Source organism: Leopardus geoffroyi, chromosome A3 (assembly GCF_018350155.1).
Source record: "Leopardus geoffroyi isolate Oge1 chromosome A3, O.geoffroyi_Oge1_pat1.0, whole genome shotgun sequence".
NCBI classification, from domain to species: Eukaryota; Metazoa; Chordata; class Mammalia; order Carnivora; family Felidae; genus Leopardus; species Leopardus geoffroyi.
The window spans coordinates 25,846,352-25,866,637 of NC_059336.1; the positions used below are offsets into that span (position 1 = coordinate 25,846,352).

General features: G+C 49.7%; 1 protein-coding gene across 1 annotated transcript in view; it reads right to left on the reverse strand.

The window, feature by feature from the left end:
- Positions 1 to 13,608: 13,608 nt before the first annotated feature.
- Positions 13,609 to 20,286, reverse strand: part of BPIFB4 (BPI fold containing family B member 4) — a 28,404-nt gene continuing 21,726 nt past the window's right edge. Inside the window, exons 15-16 of the mRNA XM_045443768.1 lie at positions 18,366 to 18,442; positions 13,609 to 13,961 (exon numbers count right to left, since the gene is read on the reverse strand). Of these exons, the coding sequence (XP_045299724.1) occupies positions 13,938 to 13,961; positions 18,366 to 18,442 (101 nt within the window). The 3' untranslated portion in view covers positions 13,609 to 13,937. The remainder of the gene's footprint in view (positions 13,962 to 18,365; positions 18,443 to 20,286) is intronic.

Below are 20,286 nucleotides of genomic sequence, written 5' to 3' on the forward strand. Positions count from 1 at the left end.
TCTTTCTATGTTGAAGAGCCTTTGTTTCTAAGAATTCTAATGACAGCTCAGAAAGACCAGTGTTCTGTAAGAATATAGTGTCTGGGGGTGGAGGGCGGGGCGGTGCACTAATCCTGAGGGAATTCCAGGGCATTGTCAACATCCCTAAGGAGTCTCAGTGTTGTTGGGAGAATTCCGGTTCTGGTTGAGAGAAGGGCCACATTTTCTCTGGAAATGCCAGTACTCCTGTGGGAATTCTCCCTCCTCCCAGGGGTCACCAAAGGAGCGGCAGAGCCCCCAGGCTGGGCTCAGAGTCCCCAGAGTGGCTTTAGGGGCTCTGTCATTGGCCAGCTGGGGAATCTTGAATGTGTCACGTCCTATCACAGGGTCTCAGATGCCCTCCAGGCACTGGCCTCAGCAGTGCTTCCCTGGTGGTCGGGAAGGCTGACCGGCAAACTCTAAAGGGTGGTGCCATTGGAAGGCTGTTGTGGCCACGAGGATGGGTCTTTCTGTCGCCATTCACTCATCCTCAGTGTGTTTCTCCTGGGAGAGGAGGCTGTGGCCCAGAGAGGCAAAGGGGCTCAGCGAGATCACACAGCAAATGAGTGCTGCACGAGGAGGGACCCAGGTCCCCTGACCTCCACAGGGGAGGAGGTCTCACTTCATCTTAACCCCACTTTCTCATCCCTCCCAGGCACCCAGGCTGTGCCCTGTGTCCTTAGGATGCCACTGGTGTGGGAATCCGGACCTGGCCACAAGGTGACCAGGCCAAAGGACGCCTGGGCTGGGCAGGCTGCCTGGCAAGAGCTGGCTGGCCTCCCTCTCTGCCTGCAGGCTCTTTGCCCATTTTGCACCTCGCTCATGGGAAATGGTGGGACGGTGCCAGGCCTGAGGGATAGGACAGTGTGACCAGGCTCAGTCAGGGCTGAGGATGCTCACAACCAAACAGCCAGGGTGGCTTTTGGGTAAGTCCCTTCTCTTGAAGCCTCAGTTTGTACCATCTGTAAAACGGGCATATATGGGTCTGGAGACCTCCATCGGGGAGGGTTGGGAGGAGGTTTATCTGCTGAGATGGGGGGATGGGGCAAATCAGCCGGGCCAGCTCTCCCTCTCATCTCGGGGTCCGGATGCAGAACCTTGTGGGCTGTCCCTTTCTCCACCTGCCCACAGCCCCGGGGATTTACGTGCAGCATCGCCCCAGAGCCTCGGAAGACACACTAATTGTTAGTCAGAGAAACCTCCACCTGAGCAGACTCCAAATCATTTTGTTTGTACTAATACAATTTGGTTTAAACCATGTGCCTCTCACATCTTTACTGAAGCAAAACATGCAAACACGAAGTGCACAAATCATAAGCATAGAGCTGGCGGCATTAGCATGAAGTGAAGCTTCCTGCGTGCTAAGGGCTGGCTTGTGTCCACCTCCCAAATCGATATACTGAAATCCCAACTCCCAGCACCTCAGAATGTGCCCGCACTTGGAGAGAGAGAGCCTTTAAACAGGTCATTAAGTTAAAATGAGGTCATGAGGGTCAACCCTAATTCAATCTGAATGATGTCTTTATACAAAGAGGGGATTGGTGCTAAGAGGGAAAAAGGCAAGGCAGAGAGTATGAAGCATTGAGAGAAAGGGGGAGAAATTTTTGATACAAAGGTCGGAGAAGTCCTCACTGAGAAGGTGACTTAGAGCAAAGACTGCAGGAGGTGAGAAAGGAGGCCATAATTATATCTCGGGGACGAGCTGTCTGGGCAGAGGGGGCAGCATGTGCAAAGGCCCTGGGGTGGAAAAGGTGCCGGTGTGTTAGAGGAGTCGTTAGGAGGTCAGCAGGGCTGTTGCAAAGCTAACAAATGGGAAAAGAACAGGGGAGGGGGGTGGCAGGCAGAGAGGAAGGTGCACTCCTCTGAATCAAAAATATGTATCTTGATTAAAAGTTCTTCAATTTTGTTTTTTACCATAAGGCACTGTTTAAAATAATCTTTTACATTGTTATTACAATTAACATTCATGGATAGTCTGTTAACAATTTAATAATGGTTAAACACAAAGTAATATTGATTTGGAAGTGGATGTTTTAAGGAAATGAACAGAGCTTTTTCTCAATTTGTTCTTTTATCTGCACATGAATTTAGTCACTGCTGGAAGGGACAGGATTCAGCTAAGCAGCAGAGACCTAATTTTCAACTTCGGAGAACTAAGTGCTATAAAAAATTGCTGTTTGTTTGTTTGGCAAACGGGTGGACATGGGGGAGTTTCATTAAGACGGTGTTGCTCAATTCTCGGAACTGCTTCCAACATTTATGCCAAAAATCACAAGATTGTGATCAAAGATCGTTTCCCAATAACTCTAAGTAGATCGGTAGCAGCAATAACACTCCTCTTCTGCTGAAAGCAAATTGAAAACCACCTGGCTCGCTTCCCGGGCATCGGTGGGGCCATCACACCCCTTTTGTTCAGAGCCCTGGCGGCCAGGCTCCCAGCCGATGCCCTTGAACAGGGATTAGGGACGGAAAGGGAACTATCTTTCAGAAAGGGGGAGAAGGAATGTCTGTAGAAGGGAAGGTGGGGAGCTTTGTGGGAGAAGCCACTTTTGAGAGGAAGGTTCTTGGGAAAAAGAACACAGTTCTGCAGATGAAGCCATAGAAAGTTCTCTTGTATCCCCGCTCCATCCCCCGGGGACTCAGTGAGGAAGCGCATTGCGGGCTCTGGGTTCAAATCCTGAGTCTGCCCTTCGTTATCAGTGTGTTCTCATACTGATTGACCGACTCGCCTACGCCTCAATTTCCTCATCTGTAAACGGGGACAAGAATAAGGCAGTAACGAATGGTCTGGCCAGCACATGGCAAGTGCTCAGAGAATCTTGGCTGCTTCTGTGAAAAGATTTTAATAGGACTTTATCTCCACTGTCACCACTATTATCCTCATTGACCAGGGGCTGTCTTGGGAGGGAGAGGGCCTGGAGGGGCAGGGCTTCCAAAGCCCACTGTCCTGCAACCCAAGCGGCCCAACCCCCAAAGCTGTTTTTCTATCAGGCTGCCCAGAAACTCTCATTTGGTCAAAGAGCTCAGTTTGAACACTCTGGTAAGATGTGGACTGCTGATTCCCAGCCTCACACCCCGCTCCTCTGGTCATTTTGCATGACCCCGTGTTTGGCTGTGTTTAAATGTCACCCCATTGTCTCTGTGGCTTAGGTTAGAAGCACGTGCTCTGAAGTCAGGACAACCTGCATTTGAATCTCAGCTTTGCTCTTCACGCTTGAGGTGGCCCCAAGCTACCTTTCTGAGCCTCCGTGTCCTCGTCTGTCTGTCAGATGCAGTTGGCGCTTGTACGTGAAGTAAAGGGCTATTGCGACGGCTGGCTGAGTCGCCTGCCAAGGGCACATCACGTGTCAGGCACCAAGTAAGCCCGAACCACGGCTGCTCTTAGGATGAGGGCGAGGAGTCTTTTGGGCGTGAGCAGGAGGCCTGGCTTGTCACCGAGCCCTGTCCTTTCCTCACCAGGTGGCCTTGGGAAGTCACACCTTTCCATGCCCCATGCCTCAGTCTCCCATCTGTGAAATGGGAATCCCAACCCCTGCTCTGCCTCACAGCTCCCACGTCAGGGTCAAATGAATCACAGCTACAGCACATTCTGTAACCCTCCAGTCGGGGAGGGTCTGCCCAAGTCTGGGAAGAGGAGCTGGGGCCTGCACCCTGCTCTCTGCCAGTGCCGTAGAGAGAGGAGAGGACCCTGGCATTTAGAGGCTGCGTAGCGGCCAAGATCCCAAGACTGGCAGCCTTGGCAAAGATTCCCAAGATCCAGCATGGCCTCTCAAACAGTAGAGACGCCTAAGCTCAAAGGACAGGAGGCAGGGGAGGCTGTCTTACTCATCCTGTGCCCCGGAACATAGTAGTTGCTCAATGAACGATCAGTAGATGAAGAATCAGATGCGTGGCCCATGAAAGCGTAGATCTGGGCAAGGGCAGGAGCCAGGAGACTCTTCTGGTGCAGAAACCAGGGAACAAGGCCCTGAAGCAGGACAATGCCAATAAACAGTTTGAGCGATCTGGGCGACTTGGAGAGAGGGTAACGGTTGCACATCCGGGATGAGGGATGAGGGCAGGTAGAGGGAGGACAGAGAGAGCTGTGAGGGTGCAGCCAGAGAGACTGGGGGTGAGGGGTGGTGCAGAATTCCCCAGGGGGCAGGTGAATCGGGGCGGCGGGGGGGGCTTCAAGTGAGATGTTAGTGTTCAGATGGGGCGGAGGTGGGGGCCGGGCCAGGCAGGGGGCTCAGGGCTGACAACAAGGGCTCCTGAGAGCTGAGCCCTGTGGCTCCCCTAGGGCAACAGCCCGGCTTGTTTTTATCAAGCCCAGGCCAGGCCAGTTTCTGCATTTGCCCTTTTCCAAGTCACCTCTTGTGGGGAAAGTGCAGGGGGGCCAGGAGCTGACAGCTGGGCTGGCTCTCTGTCATAGTCACCTCCATGCAGGGGACAGGAGCAGACTCATGGGATTTGGGGAATCGCTTGAAACGCCCTCAAGTCCGTCAGGCCCAGCTGGGTTCAGCATCCAATACCTGGGTCCCAAAACCAACTCTGTCACCTGCTTGCTATGTGCCCCTTGCTCTCTCCAGACTCAGTTTCACTGATTGCACAATTAAGAGTGTCGACTAAAACAGTGTTTCTCCAGGTCTTTCCCCCAGTCCGCCCGTGAAGCTTATTAAACTCAGATTCCAGTTCCCCATCTTGAAGTTACTGAGTCAGAAGCACTGCGAGGGGGCCTGGTGGCCTGCATTTTTACATGCTGCCCTGGGGATTCTATGTTCACCAGGGTGTGACACAGATGGTCACAGTGATGAAGTGGAAGGGGCTTTGATGTGAACTCAAGAGACTTGGTCCTGACCCTGCCACACTACTGGCGTGTAGCCCTGGGCTAGCCCCTTTGCCTCTCTGGGCCTCAGTTTCCCCATCTCCAAAATGGGAAAGGCTATACTTAATGATCCACAAGGGGTGGGGGCGGGGTTTGCATTTCTCGAGCACCCGCCAGGTGTTCAGAACCCCACCTTTGGGGCTTTTAGGCTGATGGATCACTGAATCGCAGACATTGACTCTTCCCCCAGAATTGTGCGAAAAATGGAAAGCTGAATCATTTGAGGGCAAGCTTTGGTGACATTGGTGAAGTCCTGTGTCCAGTCAGAGAGCCTCAGTGTGGCAGCGGGCAGTTGGGGGCATAGGACGGCCCTCTTGCCTAAGCTCAGACCTCAGGGCTCGGGGGTAGGGACATCGCAGGGGTCTGGGCCTCAGACTGGGTGGACATCCTTTTCACACAGGGAGGTCCTGGGAAAATGAAATGTCAATGTCCGGTTAACCAGGCCTATACCAGTGGTCTCCTCTCTTCCTCCAAGGCCCTGACCGAGGCTCCAGCCTTTCCCACTGTGGTCTACCTTGTCCACGCTAGCATAGCCAACACCAACATCAGGTTCCTCTCCTCCTCAAGAACCTTCCATAGCTCCCCACTGCTGACGGGAGGAAATCCAAACTCTTCAGCCAAACCTGCAGGCCTCCACAATCTGCTGTGAGCTTCCTGCTAGTTAAGTTCCACCTTCCACTGCTCACTTGCTCTGGTCAGACTAGTCTTTTTTCTACTCCCCAGAGTCTCTGGGCTTTCCTCCTTCTGGCCTTTGCTCTCTGTGGTGAAGTGAAAAGGAGCAGGTTCTGAAGTCAGACCTGGGCCACGCTCCTGTCCCTCTACTTACTTGCTGTGCTAACTTGGCCAAGTCCCTTGAGCCCTCTGAGCATCACATCCTCATCTATGAAGTGAGGATCATCCCCTTTGTCCCCCAGAATGGTTTCAAGGATTTTGCGAGATAATGGGTAGGAAGTGCCTGTCACTGCTCCTGGAACTTGCTAGAACTTCCCCTTCCATCCTTTTGCCTTTGTTAACCTGACCTGCCTTAGTGGGTATAAACTCAGAATGTCGTGTCTCCCTCCCGTGCTTTGCCCGACCCAAAGACCAACCCAATAACACCAGAAGGATCAAGGTTCTTTTTACCTGAGGAGCCCCAGGGTGGGGCCCTGGGTGCTGCCTTCTCAAAGATTCCCAGATGGCTTTGAGAAGACCGTGACCAGAGGTGTGGGGATGGACAGGCAGAAGGGGCCTTGGGAAGTTTGTATTCAAAGAAGAGGCTCTCTCAGCGGGGTTGGTGCTGCTACAGGGGAGGGCCACGCTCAGAGCTGAAAAGCTCCAGCCGTGGGGAGTGTGGGAGCCACGGGCCACAGGCCAGCGTGTGTGGCTCATTGTGCGTTTTCTTGTTTATCAGATGACATCACCATCTTTGAACAACCCTTCCAGGGGACCCAACGTGGGTGCTCCACCATATGGACCACTGGACAACAGAGATGACCACCACCTCCAGAAAAAACCAATACACCGAAAAGCATGCGTGGGGTCTCTCTCTCTCTCTCTTTCCTTTCAGCCTTTTTCTTGCTGTGCCAACTGCTTGTTACTCCTCGTAAGACCACCACCACTGCCTCCCCAGCTGTCACCATCCCCCACCCCCCCGCCACGACCACACGGCACCAGCTAGAAGCTCCGGGAAGCCGTGGGGCCGGTCGATTGTCTACTGTCCTTACGCCACTCCTGTAATTGTCCAGGCGCCCCTTGCCCAGATATTAAATCAGCAAAACTTGTGTGTGGCACATAGCACTGTTCTGAGCACTTTCTCCACATTCATGCATTTAACCCTTACACTGCCCTGGAGAGGTTAAGGAGCCTGCCTGTGGTCACACAGCAGGGGTGGCAGGATTAGACCAGGCAGCCTTACTCAAGGCCATGCTCCACCCTGTGTCGGATCCCTTTCTGTGTCAGAGACAAAGGAGAATGTGGGACACGCACGCATGTGTCCTCCACAGAACATCTTTACCTGCGGGGAGTTTTGCTTGTCAGATTGTAATGTTTCTAAGGAAGACCAGGAACCCCACTGAGTCTCTTAATGTCCTGTGTGAGTTAAGAGAGGTGGGATGGGCCGTCACCACAGGCCGCAGGGTCTGCTCTGGGGAAAGCCACTCACGGGATCAGGGCACCTCCTCCCCCAGTCCAGCTGGCCGAGGCCAAGTGCGACGGCCGATGCCAGCTCTCGTCTTCCCCCAAATCTAAGTGAACCGAGTCGGTTTTGGGGCTTGGACATCTCAGAATTTGAGGATGCCGGCTTGAGGCCAAAGTGAGGCGTCTTGTAAATAACACCTGGGTTTTCCTGGCACTCTACTTAATGGGGAATAAAAACCCGTAAGTCTCCCTGGCTGGCTTCTGTCTTCTAGGGTCCCGAAAGTTCGCCTTATTGTTATAAAAAAGGAATCCAAGCGCCATCCTGCCTAGGGATACACGACATCTCTGGTTTGGGCAGATTCCAAAACAATTATGTTCGATTACCCAAAGGTCCTTATAACTGCTCCTCAGAATGATCGCTCCCAGTGTACAGATGCTTGATGACAGAACCAGTGATGATACTGGTCTCTCCCCAAGTAAAGACTTGTGATGCGGTGGCGGGAGGTGGCTGGCTGATGTGGGGTTCTGGCCATGTTTGGGAGTGACAAGCTACAGGCTGAACGAATGTCCTCTCTGTGCCTGGCTCGGGACTGGGTACCCACTTGGTGCGTGTTTACTAGGGTGATCTTACGTCCCTTCTGCAAGGTTCCGGCGGTGCCTGTCCTATGTACGTGTTAATAGCGCCCCTTTCACTCGCAGAACTGTCCCAGGTTGGATGATGGATTAAATGGCTTCACCATGTTTAAACCTCATGACAATCCCACGTGGCAGTTTTGGGGAGGTCTTCATCTGACAGCAGGGCACCAGCTTCAGAGTGTCCTAGGCCTGGGAAAGAATCCCAGTGCTGCCACCTGCATACCGTCTGACGATGGGAACTTAGCTTCTCAGAGCCTCAGTTGCCTCATCTGTGTAATGGGAAGAAGTAATCATACTTGCATGATGGTAGTTGTGAGTGCTTAGCACAATCCCCAGCACATAGTAAGTGCTCAATAAATGGCTGCTATTATGGCAATGACTTCGATGACGACGATGTCTTCCCATTTTTGACCCAAAAGACGTACCTTCTCAAATCGTCAGAGAAAGGCCGAGACTCCACAGTACAGACCAGATGGGCTCAGCGTGGGACTCAAGGAGTGGTCTGGTGCCCTTAGGGACTACAGTCCACTTCACAGTGCTTCTAGGTCAGAACCATCTGCTTAAACAATTGTTTTTAATGTTTACTTATTGTTGAGAGAGAGAGAGAGAGAGAGAGCAGGGGAGGGCCAGAGAGAGAGGAGGGACACAGAATCCAAAGCAGGCTCCAGGCTCTGAGCCCAATGTGGGGCTCCAACTCACAAACCGCGAGATCACAACCCGAGCCGAAGTGGGACGCTTCACCGACTGAGCCACCCAGGCGCCCCTGGAACCATCTGCTCCCTCTGGGATTGGCGATAGGGTCTTGGCACTCCCCCCCTCCCCAGATGGGACCTGGGCTCAAGCAGAGACTGGAAGGACTTGCAAGGGTGTCAGCCAAATGCCAGTGTAAATGGCCTAGGACAAACAGGTCCTACGGGAGGACACTGGCAGGGCCCAACCTCTTTGGCTGCCTAACTGACACCAGAAAACTAAGCAGGTGCAAGGAAAGGCCTCAGGCTCAACACTGGAACTCGCGGCCACCCTAGCGCCTAGTCAACATCACACATGGCAGAAAAATGGCCCCGTTAACCCACAGAAGCAGGATAAATAATCAATTGTTGGGATTTTTAAGCCATTAAGTTTTGGAGTGGTTTGTGATATAATAATAAACGATTGAAACAGAGTATTTCCTAGGAATCACCAGCCTCAAAAGCAATGTTACTGAACACACCAGCATCCTGTGTTGTGCCTGCTACTTCGACCTGGGGACGGCCTTCCCCTTTCTGCACCTCCCCGTACTCATCTGAAAAGTGGGAGCACTGGACTAGAATAGTACTGGTTCTAGTGGAGGGCCTACAAGTGGGTTTTTAGGTGTGGGGCTGAAGGTGAGGGTGGTGAAGGTAAGAGACAACGAAGTGAACTTCACAGGCAGCAGGGACGCTCACAGGTTTCCATGACATTGTGACAAAGTAGCCGTTTTGATGAACCTGGAAGGGCCTTTGTGACTGCTTTGACTGAGTACAACAGGGGGGAGCTTGGGTGGCTCAGTCGGTTAAGCGGCCAACTTCACTCAGGTCGTGATCTCATGGTTCATGTGTTCGAGCCCTGCGTCGGGCTCTGTGCTGACAGCTCGGAGCCTGGAGCCTGTTTCGGATTCTGTGTCTCCCTCCCTCTCTGCCACTTCCCTGCTCACGCTCTGTCTCTCTCTTTCTCAAAAATAAAGCTTAAAGAATTTTTAATAAAAAAAATAAATGAGTACAACAGGAGTGACACTACATGACCTCCAAAACTAGATCATAAAGTGCCACACAGGTTCCATTTTGTGCCCTTGGGAGGCTCACATTTTGAACCCAGCAAGCACATGGACAGGCCGCGTGGAGGTGTTCTGGCTGGCAGCCAACATCAGCCCCCAGACGGGTGAGTGAAGAAGCTTCCAAGTGATTACAGCTGCAGCCCTCAAGTCACTCTCGGCCATTCTTCCCAGCTGAGGCCCGGATATCTTGGAGCAGAGAGAAGCTGTCATGACTCACAGAATCTGTGAGGAAACTGAGACTGTGTTTTATGTCACCAAGTTTTGAGATGGCTTGTTACTCAGGCTTAGCAGCAGAAACTTCTACATGAGCTCCTGGCGGTGGGGGGCTTCCAGAGTTTGCTATTCGTCAGCTATGACTGAAGAAGACCAGTGAAGTTACATGGCAAGTCTCATGGCCATGTCCTGCCAGGAACCTGCTCAAGCAGCCCCACTTGCCTCGAAGCTTGTGGAACTGCTTAATAGAGGCTCTTCTCGCTTTTAAACTTAAAACAGCAGTTTAGGGGCGCCCGGCTGGCTCAGTCGGTGGAGCGTGCAACTCTTGATCTCAGGGTTGTAAGTTCGAGCCCCACGTTGGGTGCAGGCATCACTGAAAAATAAAATCTTAAAAAGTAAAATGAAACAACTGTTCACTTGGTGGTTCGGTCAATATCATTGTGAGCTGAAGGAGGATGGGGCAGCGTGGTCCGAGGCCTGAACAATCCGGCCAGGTGTTGATGATCCTCTATCAGCTGCACTAATCCCATCATGCCGCACTCCTCCACTAGCACCTGCCAGTGCCCCAGAAGTCCAAGCATTCTGGACCATGTATCATCATTTGGACCCTCAACCCCGTGCTACTCTGCCTAAATTCTAATATGATCCAACCTCGTCCCTTCCTCCTTCCCTATTCTTCCAAATCTTTCCGTCTTCCTACTTTAAAGAATGACTGAATGTGTCCTTTGAATGTTGAGAAACCACAGTCGATGGAAAATGAAACGAGTTATTTATAATCCAAAAGTTCTACACCCGCCCCCCCAAAGTTTTAGAAATCCCCTAGAACATTAAATAGCAGAAGAAATTAAACTTGTTGGAGCATACGGGTGTGTTTTAATGTCTGAGGAAGGGTTGTAAGGGGCCTATAGAGAGTTTCACTGCCCCTCCTCCAGGGAGGACCAGGGGACACATGGCTGGGGGCAGACCCTACAGGGGGCCTTGTGGACAGTGATGTGGGATTTGGATTTTGCTCTGGATGCCATGAAAAGCCCATAGAAGGGCTTGAAGCAGGGAAAGGAGGTGATTGGATGTCTGCAGTTACAAAAACCTTCTGGCCACTGAGTGGAAAATGGATAGTATGTGCCAGCCTGGAAGAGGGGAGACCAGTGACAAAGTTGGAGTGGTTCAGAAGAGAGATGATGGGAGGAACCCAGGTGGAGGTAGAAATAGAAACAAATGGACGAATTCATGGGAATTACAAGAGTTGGTTCTAACACAATGGCAGTAAGAACAGCAAAGCCATGCATGACCCATCTGCCTGGGAACCAAGTTTCAGATTCTCTTCACAGACACCGCCCTCTAAGGCGGGACTTCCTCTCCTCTAGCCTTTCCCAGAACAGACTGGACAGGAAGTCCTGCCCCACTTCTCTCTGAGCTGCCCCTCCCCCCCATCTCTGGGGCTAGGATTTGGGCGTTACCAAGGAGACCAGGGGAGAAAAAGACCTTAGATCCTTCCGCTAGGAAGAAGAGTGATAATACAAACGTTTCAAAAAAAAAAAAGTTTTAAAAATCTCGTAGAAAATTAAATGGCAGAAGAAATTAAACTTCTGCCCCAGAGAGGTCTGTCTGATGATGGTGTGTTTCCTCTTTGGAGAGGTTGACCTTCCTTGACCACCCAATGGTGCCTCCCCCTCTCCTTTCCCTCTCTGATATGTGTCCCTGTTTATTCCCTCCCTTTATGACCCTCAAGACAATCTCAAAATAGCCTTTTTGGTCATTTGCTTATTGTTTTCTTCATCCTTATTATTTAAGGTGTGTCTTGTGGACTAGAATCTAAGCTTCTAAACTTCGTGAGGGCAGAATGGGCACTCAGAGAAGGAAGGAAGGAAGGAAGGAAGCAGCCAGGAATACACCCAATACACTATTGAGTTACATAAACTATTGGGAAAAACCAAACCAACCAACCAACCAACCAACCAAACAAACAAAAACAACAACAAAAAAAGTCTTTAAAAAAATCCCTGGGAGGAAAAGCTATCTTAATTCTGTAAAAGGGACTTCAGTGTTTCTGTGCCCTCTCAAGGCTGGAAGCTGGGATCAAATAGCTCTGCTGAAACCGCTCTGAATGTGCCCTGTGGCTCTAAACATAGCCACGGAGCCATTTGGGAGAGCAGCCTCTGCCTTGCTCTAGGAGGGGTTCCTTGGGCACTTTCTTGCCAGCATGTCAAATGCCCTTTCTTGTTCTCAGTTTAGCTCTGATCAGAGGCAAGGGACCCTGAGTGCTCACACTTGCGACACTAGCACTAACCACAGCAAGCCCAGATTGAGTGCTTAACTGTGTACCAGCCTTAGTGCCAAACATTTCAGAAAAAAAAATCTCATTTAAATAGCTTCACACTTAGAGTGTAATAACAATTATTATTATCCATTTTACAGATGGGAAAACCGAAGTTCAGAAGGCTAAGGGTCTCACCAAGTCAACCAACTGGCAGAGAGGGAAGAGCCCCATCCTTCTGACGCCAAGATGCTTATTCTCCAGTGACCTCCTGACACCAGAGTTGAGTTTAGTGACGCACAAAGCTGTCTTGTTGGCAGGGGAACCTCTCTGTAGAATGCCGTGTGATTGTTTTGAACATGAAGACGCTGGCTGTTCCCCTCGCTGTCTGGCAGACAGGGTTTCCAGGGTCCTTTGGGTGTGGGTTAGCCAAACAGGTACTCTGAACTGACAATACATTGGCAGGGTCTGGGTTTCAGCAAACCTGGAGTCATTGGGCTTTATTTCTAGAAACCAAGGGCATGCATGAGAAGGACCAGTTTGTGAACCTCATTTTCTGGGCTGCTGCTGCATCTGGGCCTCCCCAGTTTGGACCTGAAGGCATGAGGTGCCTTGGGTTTCTGTAGAATCTCTGTGCAACAGGAGTCTCGCTATCCCCCTGTCCTAGCCTCATCTCCCCAGGAGGACATGGGAGAGCGTGGAACACAGTGCCTATGCTCAGCAATATGTCTGGTTTTCCTCCCCTTCCTCGCCATAAGAAAGGATCACACTTCCCTACCCCTTGAGGTCAGGCAGGGTCATGCGACCTGCTTTGGCCAATGAAATATGAGAAGAAGTGATATGCCTCTCTTCCTAGCAGATGCATGGGAGCAGTACAGGTGTGTGACTCTCTGTGCTTTCTTTCTGCTCAGGACAGTTTTGGGGCCAAACTCAGTGGGGTTTCTCCCTGCAGCTTATGAACAGAATCAGTGTGGTGGGTGGTTAAGACATGGGCTCTGGAGCTCACTCATCAGGTTCCAACCCCAGCTCTGCCACTTTGCAGCTGTGTGACCTTGGGCAAGTCCCTGCATTTCTTGATCCCTCGGTTTCCCCATCTGCACCTGGTACCTACCTCATGGTGCTCTCATGAGGTTAAATGAGATCAAGACACAAAGCCTGAGTGCAGGGCTCAGCAGGTAGTTAAGCCCTTGACGAACATGAGCTCTCAGAAAGATGGGGCAGAAGGGTATCTTTTTTTGTCCCCTGGGACCTGGGATACAGCCATCCACCCTTTAGGACCTGGGAAAGTCTTTCTGGGGACACAGAAGAGGAAAGGAAGGGAGAAAGCAGATGAAAGCTGAGAAAGGAGAGGAGACCCTCATCATCATGGCACACGGGAGGTAGGCTAGATGGCAGTTCTTCTGGCAGTGTGGAGCCTGATGATTCTGAACTTGTTGCTTCCGAGTCTGGGCCCTCCCTGTGTGCTGAGGAGTGGTGGGGGAAACCGAGGCAAGAGGAATCAGCCAAATTGAGCCCTGAACCAAGGCAGTGAGAACTGAATTAAATCCCCTCCTGTCCATCTGTAGGGTCCTCATAGGTATCTGACATTGTTTTCACTCATGACCTGAACCATCCTCCATCAGGTCATAGCTACAGCTGCCAGGTGCCCCTGGCCAGCCATCGAGGGAATAAACACCCAGACCCTGAGGGAAGGTCTTTGTGGAGACTTGCCCCAACTGCAGGGAAATTGGAATCTTTTATTGAAAGTGTAAAGTATGCAGTGTGGAGTCTGGCATGGAGTCCAAAAGGCCTCAGTCCTCCAGGTGACCTCCTTCCCCCTGTGGGTGCTGACTGTAGGGCTAACCGTGGATGGGACTGTTTGCCCACAGGGCCAATGGCTGGTTCCTTTTTTGGGTGGGGGCATGTGGGAAGAGGGTTGCAGGGCTGGGGAAGGACTGTCATAGGGGGCTGAAGGGACTCAGGGCCAGGGGCTGTGTTAGTCAGAGCCTTTCCAGGGCTGGTTCTGGCTTCTTCCAGGGCTTCGGCAGCATCTCTGCCTCTGCTGTTCAGGCACTCAGCACCAGAAGGTCCTTGGAGAACAGAAGAGAGAATCCAGTTAATGGATGAGATGACTTCTGCCTGCAGCCTAGTAGTCACCTGCCTTTGGATTGGGCAAGTCACATTTCTGGGAAGGAGCAGTTCTGAAGAGAGGAGACAATTGGGGGCAAGGGGTCTGAAGATCACCCTGGCCATGTCATTGGCTTGCCCTGTACAGGGGAATCTTGGGCAAGACACTTCCCTCCCTACCCCTCATCTCTTTCTTCTCCCAGATAAGAGAAGCAGGCCTGGGCCTCTGTCCACACTCTCCCCAAATCCAATTTCCACAACTAAAAATATCTACAACAAAGTAAATAATAGGTTTAACCCACAGAACAAAATAAATACCCATGAGTCTGTACTGATATAAATTATTGGATCAATAAATAAATGGTGAGCAGGGATGGTTCTTCCTCGTAGGAGATTTCTACCTAATAAATGTGAAAGGAGTTATAGAGTCTCCATTGGGCAAACACCGCACTAATAACTGTTGCAGACAAGAACCATTAAAGAATGCTAAAATGAGTGGCAGAAAGCATGATGAGAAGTAGGATATTTGGGTCATCTCCAAGTATCTCCTTGTGAGTTATTAGTTACAATGGGAAAAATCGTAACTTAGCAGTGGGGGAACTGGCAGGAACCACCTTAACCACATGATCAAAGTCAGTATCCCTGGGAAGAAGGCGTTGACATTGTGTGCCCCCGATACGGTGTACTGAGAAGGCACACAGCATCGCTTCAGTGGGGTTCTTGCCAAAAATACATAACCTCAATCTAATCATGAGAAAACATCTGTCAAATCCAAATTGTAGGGCACCCCACACCACAGGCCAGACTCATCAGAAATGTCAAGGTCATAAAACACAAGGGAAAATTTAGCAACTGTCACACATTGGAGGACACTGTCGCAGATTTGGACTGATGACCAAATGCAAAGTGGGATCCTGGATCCTAAACCAGACAAAGGACATCAGTGGGAAAACTGTCAAGGAAGGCCTGTAGATCAGTTAATAGTTTTGTATCAGTGTGAACTTCCTGGTTTTGATCATTATACTCTGGGTATATAAGATGGCAACATTAGGGGAAACTGAGTGAAGAGTGTTCTAGTGCTCTGTGTACTATTTTTGCAACTCTTCTGTAAGTCTAAAATTGTTTGGAAATGAAAAATTAGGGGTGCCTTGGTGGCTCAGTTGTTAAGCATCTGACTTTGGCTCAGGTCATGATCTCACAGTTGGTGAGTTCAAGTCCCACATCGGGTGAGCTCAAGACCTGCTTTGGGTGAACACGAGCACACTTCAAGTAAAAGATGAACCCTGCTTCGGGTGATCCCTGCTTCTCTCTCTCTCTCTCTCTCTCTCTCTCTCTCTCTAGCCCTCCTGGGATTCTTCCTCTCTCTGCCCCTTGCTCACTTGCGCCCTCTCTCTCTCTCTCAACAACAAAAAAAGAAAATGAAAAATTAAAAGACATGGCTAGACCCATATAATAATAAGAAGAAAGAGGAAGAGGAAGAAGAGGAAGAAGGAGGAGAAGAGAAGGAGAAGAATTAGCTACTATTTACAGAGGTTGTACGAGACCAAGACTGGACTGGGTCTTTAAATCAGTGGTTCTGCTACTAGGAATTTATCCAAGGGATACAGGAGTGCTTATTCTTAGGGGCACATGTACCCCAATGTTTACAACAGCACTTTCAACAATGGCCAAATTATGGAAAGAGCCTAAATGTCCATCAACTGACGAATGGATAAAGAAGATGTGGTTTATATATACAATGGAATACTACTGGGCAATGAGAAAGAATGAAATCCTGCCATTTGTAGCAACATGGTTGCAACTGGAAAGTATTATGCTAAGTGAAATAAGTCAGTCAGAGAAAGACTGATATCATATGTTTTCACTCATATGTGGATCTTGAGAAACTTAACAGAAGACCATGGGGGAAAGGAAGGGGGAAAAATAGTTACAAACAGAGAGGGAGGGAGGCAAACCATGAGAGACTCTTAAATACAGAGAACAAACTGAGGGTGGATGGGGGGTGGGGAAGAGAAAGTGGGTGATGGGCATTGATGAGGGCACTTGTTGGATGAGCACTGGGTGTCGTATGTAAGTGATGAACCACAGGAATCTACCCCAAAAGCCAAGAGCATTCTTTACACAGAGTATGTTAGCCAATTTGGCAATAAATTATATTAAAAAAATAAAAATAAAATGTTTATGCACAAAAAATAAATAACTCAGTGGTTCTATACCTTTCAGAACCAACACTCCATTTTACATTTTATTACAGGTATTTGTGTTATCTCTCTTATTACTCTTTTTTTCTCTTTTATTATTCTGCAATAAAATTCATAACCTATATAATCTACTTACATCCCTTACTAGAATATAAAGAAGAAATAAAAGGTAAGTAGTTTATAATGAAATAATATGTATTTTGATGTGAAATACTCAAGCATGATTATCCAGGAAAGAAAAAATCATCCCCAGTAATTTAAAAAGGGCTCTCAGGTTGGGGAGGGGGCTTGCAATACAGCCCCCGTCGAGAATCACTGGTTGGCGCCACTTCCGTTATTTCAGTGCAAAACCTACTTCTCAGGAGCTGGCTGACCTCGGGCAGGTGGCCTACCCTTTCTGACCCTCAGGTCCTACATCTATGACATGAGGGCAAACAGCAGCCAGGGTCGTGCTAGGGCCCAAATGCGTACGAACTAGTGCATGGGACACAGGATGTGCTTGGGAAATGGCATATGATGATGATGGTGACGGTGATGATAAATTTGTGCCAATCCCATCTGTATTTCCTAACCCCCCTTTAAAAGTGAAGAGTAGTTAACACCAAGATGCTGTATCTTGGGGCGCCTGGGTGGCTTAGTCGGTTAAGCGTCTGACTGTAGATTTCAGCTCAGGTCAGGATCTCACGGTCGTGAGAGCCTGCTCAAGATTCTCTCTCCCTCTCCCTCTGCCCCTCACCCCTGCTCACATGCGGGTGCTCTAAATAAATAAATAAATAAAATGCTGTATCTCATTTAATTTCTCATCACAAACCCTATGAGAGGGGCATTACCGTTCCCATTTTCAGATGAGGAAACTGAGGCTCAGGGCAGCACTGAGGCCCTCCAGGAGCTCAAGAGATGGGACCAGGACACGCACCACTGAGGACCATCCCAGCGCCTACATCTGACCTCTGTCCGCACTGCCCCTTCAAGGTCACTGCCCGCCTCCTTTGACTGCTCCCCTGAGGTGGTGGTGGGGGCCACCCCTGGGCTGAGACCCAAGCCCGGCAGGTGTGTGAGGAGCTGGGCTCTCTGCATGCTGCTGGAGGCGGTGTGGACGGGGTCATCTTTTGAAAAGGAAATGGTTGTTCTGGGGGAAAAGCCCATTCTTTCCATTTCTGTGTTCTGAGGAGCGTACTGAATCCCAGACCCAGAAACACCTTTGTGCACCAGGATCTTTATTACAACGAGGACACTGAGGATGATGGACCCTTCTAGACTCCTCACTGTGTGCCAGGGGCTGTTTAAGGCACTTTACATGTAGAATCTCACTTTATTCTAAAAGTAGCCTTATAGTTAGTTACTATGGTTAGCCCCTTTTTACAGAGGAGAAAACAGGCTCAGAGAAGTTAAGTAACTTATCTAGGGTCTCCCAGCAGGATACTGGCAGAGGCAGGATTTGAACCCAGGCTGTTGGGTTCTAGCATCCTCATTCTTTAATGCTAGTGCCCTACTGATCAAAATTGTGTTTAAAAATAAAACTCCAGAAAGACTGAGATGAAAACAGCGAAATGCTCTAAATGTTCATTTCTAGGTTGCAAATATGTCTAAGAGGATAAACAGGTGTTTGTTTAATCTTATCTGTATTTTCCAAATTGCAGATAATGAGAATATGTGGTTTTTATAGTGGAAAAAGACCCCCTGCATTTGAATTTCAAGGCAACTGCCATGATTATAATTAGCAATTACTTCAGGAATATTTATCCAAAGGCCCATCTTCCCACTGGCTGAGCGAGCTTTGCAAGGGTCAGGGTTGTACATTTTGCTCACTGCTGTATTCCCAGCCCCTTGCACATTGTTTGGCACTCAGAAGGTGCTCAGTAAAAGTTTTTCCAACGAACTACATCACACTTCCACTTTGGGTGAGCCCCTTACTGTTCTGAGCCTCAGTATTCCCATCTGCGAGATGGGGGCGAGGATGTCTGCCATGAGGACGAAATGAGATGGTTGGTTGGAAAACTTTATTTAAGGGTTCTTAAGCTTTATTTAAGCGTTCTTAAGGTTGTTCCCCCAGCCCCGCCCTTTGAGGAAACAGGCCCCTCTTGCCCCACCCTTCACCTCCCTTCTCTTCCTCCTCCCAATTCCTGGGCATGGAGCGGAGAGCGAAAAGAGCTCTTCCTCCCTTACCTCCAAGACGTCGATGTCTGCATTGCTGAAATCGATGTTGAGGATTTTGGGGAGAGGGACGCCAGAGCCCAGCACGGCTGTGAAAAGAGACAACAACAAAACGGTCAGGCACAGTCAGCGTGGCTAAGAAGTGTCAGCCACACGGGAGGCTACCAATATTTTCAAGGAAACCAGCCATTTCTCCTCTGTCTCTAGGCCTTTGTCCTTGTAGATGCTCCCACCCAGAGCACACTCCCTCACCGTTGCCTGCCTGCCGGTTCTGAGCCTTCCCCGGGACTGTTTGGATGTCATGCCCTCTATGAGATTTCCTCCACCCCAGGCCGAGCAACCTTGGGCTCCTGCCTCTTCCTCGAACTGCCCCCCCACCATTATTGAAATCACAGAATGTTAATTCTCTGCTTCCACATCTGTCACCTCTACCCGTCTTGTGAGTTTCTTGCAGGCAAGGACTGTGTCCCCGGTGTCACCCAGCTCTGGGCTGGGCACAGAGAAGTGGACAGATGTTTGCTGAATGGAGGTATGGAAGGATACACATGGGGCCCCAACAAGTGACTGCCATGGGATGTGCTGTTTGCTTTTAGATTGGCAGAACTGAAGTAGATTCATACTGATTCATGTTCTGGGAAGGAAGGAAGGAAGGAAGGAAAGAAGGAAGGAAGGAAGGAAGGAGAGAAGGAAGGAAGGAGAGAAGGAAGGAAGGAGAGAAGGAAGGAAGGAAGGAAGGAAGGAAGGAGAGAAGGAAGGAAGGAAGGGAGGAAGGAAGGAAAGGAAGAAGGAAGGAAGGGAGGAAAGAACGTAAGAAGGAAGAGAAGGATGAAAAGACAAGTGAAGGAATCTGGATTAAATGAAGTCAAACAGATTTTCTGCCTCCAGCAGGACTTTTCAGAGAGCAAGGGACATTGTAAACCTACCCCAGAGTAGTATATTCAGAATTTCCCAAACTTGCTTGGCGCCACAGAACCCTTTCCTTAAGAGTATCTTATGGGATGAATTTTTTTTCACGGAACCCACTTTGAGAATCCTGGCTCTTCTCCAATCTCTCACTTTTGAGAATGGTAAATTGCATTACAGCGAGACCAAGGGGCCTCCACCAAGAGGTTCACACCACCTCTTAGTGACCAAGCCAGGGTGAGAGTCTCCACCTTTTGCCTCACAGGTCAGCCCAGCCCAGCCTAGCTCCTGACATCGTCCTCTCCCGCTGGCGAACGTGCCTGGCCTTGGTGGCCAGGGCTTTTCTGTGATTGAGATTTGGCCTCCTCTGGTGACAGTTTTCGGGATAAAGGTCCATCTGACATCAAGAGCACCCCCAACGAACCCTCGCTGGTAGAGCTCAGAGCAGCCCCTCTCTGTCCTCTTCTCCATGATGCAGAAGCAGGGAGAGGGAGGGTGCGGCCAGACCGGCGGAGGCCTTGGGGGCGAGGTTTCCAGTTAAAACGGGGTTCAGCTACCTCAGCCTCCAGTGGCCCTGCAGGTCAGGTGGCTTCCTGATAACATCCTTGAGGCACCACAGAGTGGGGGAATCATACTCAGTCCCTTCTTTTTATGAAGTTGGGCAAGAAAACCCTCTCATGATAACGTGGCTGCCTAGGGTCGGATTCTGGGTTAGGAGGCTGGGGAGATCGGTAAGAGCAACTTTAGCTTTATCTGTACTGACGAAACTTTCTACAACAATAATGTATTCACACTGTCTCTGCATGTAAAATTAAATACGTGATATCAAAGACAAAAAAAAAAAAACACAAAACGCAAAACACAAAAAACAAAAACAAAAATCAATCAGGGACATAACAATGTCAATATACCTAATAATACTAAACTATATACCTAAAAATGATTAAGAAGGTAAATCTCACATTATGGGTATTTTACCACGACTAAAAATAAACCTCAAAGATTACAGGAAATATCTTAGGCCATATAT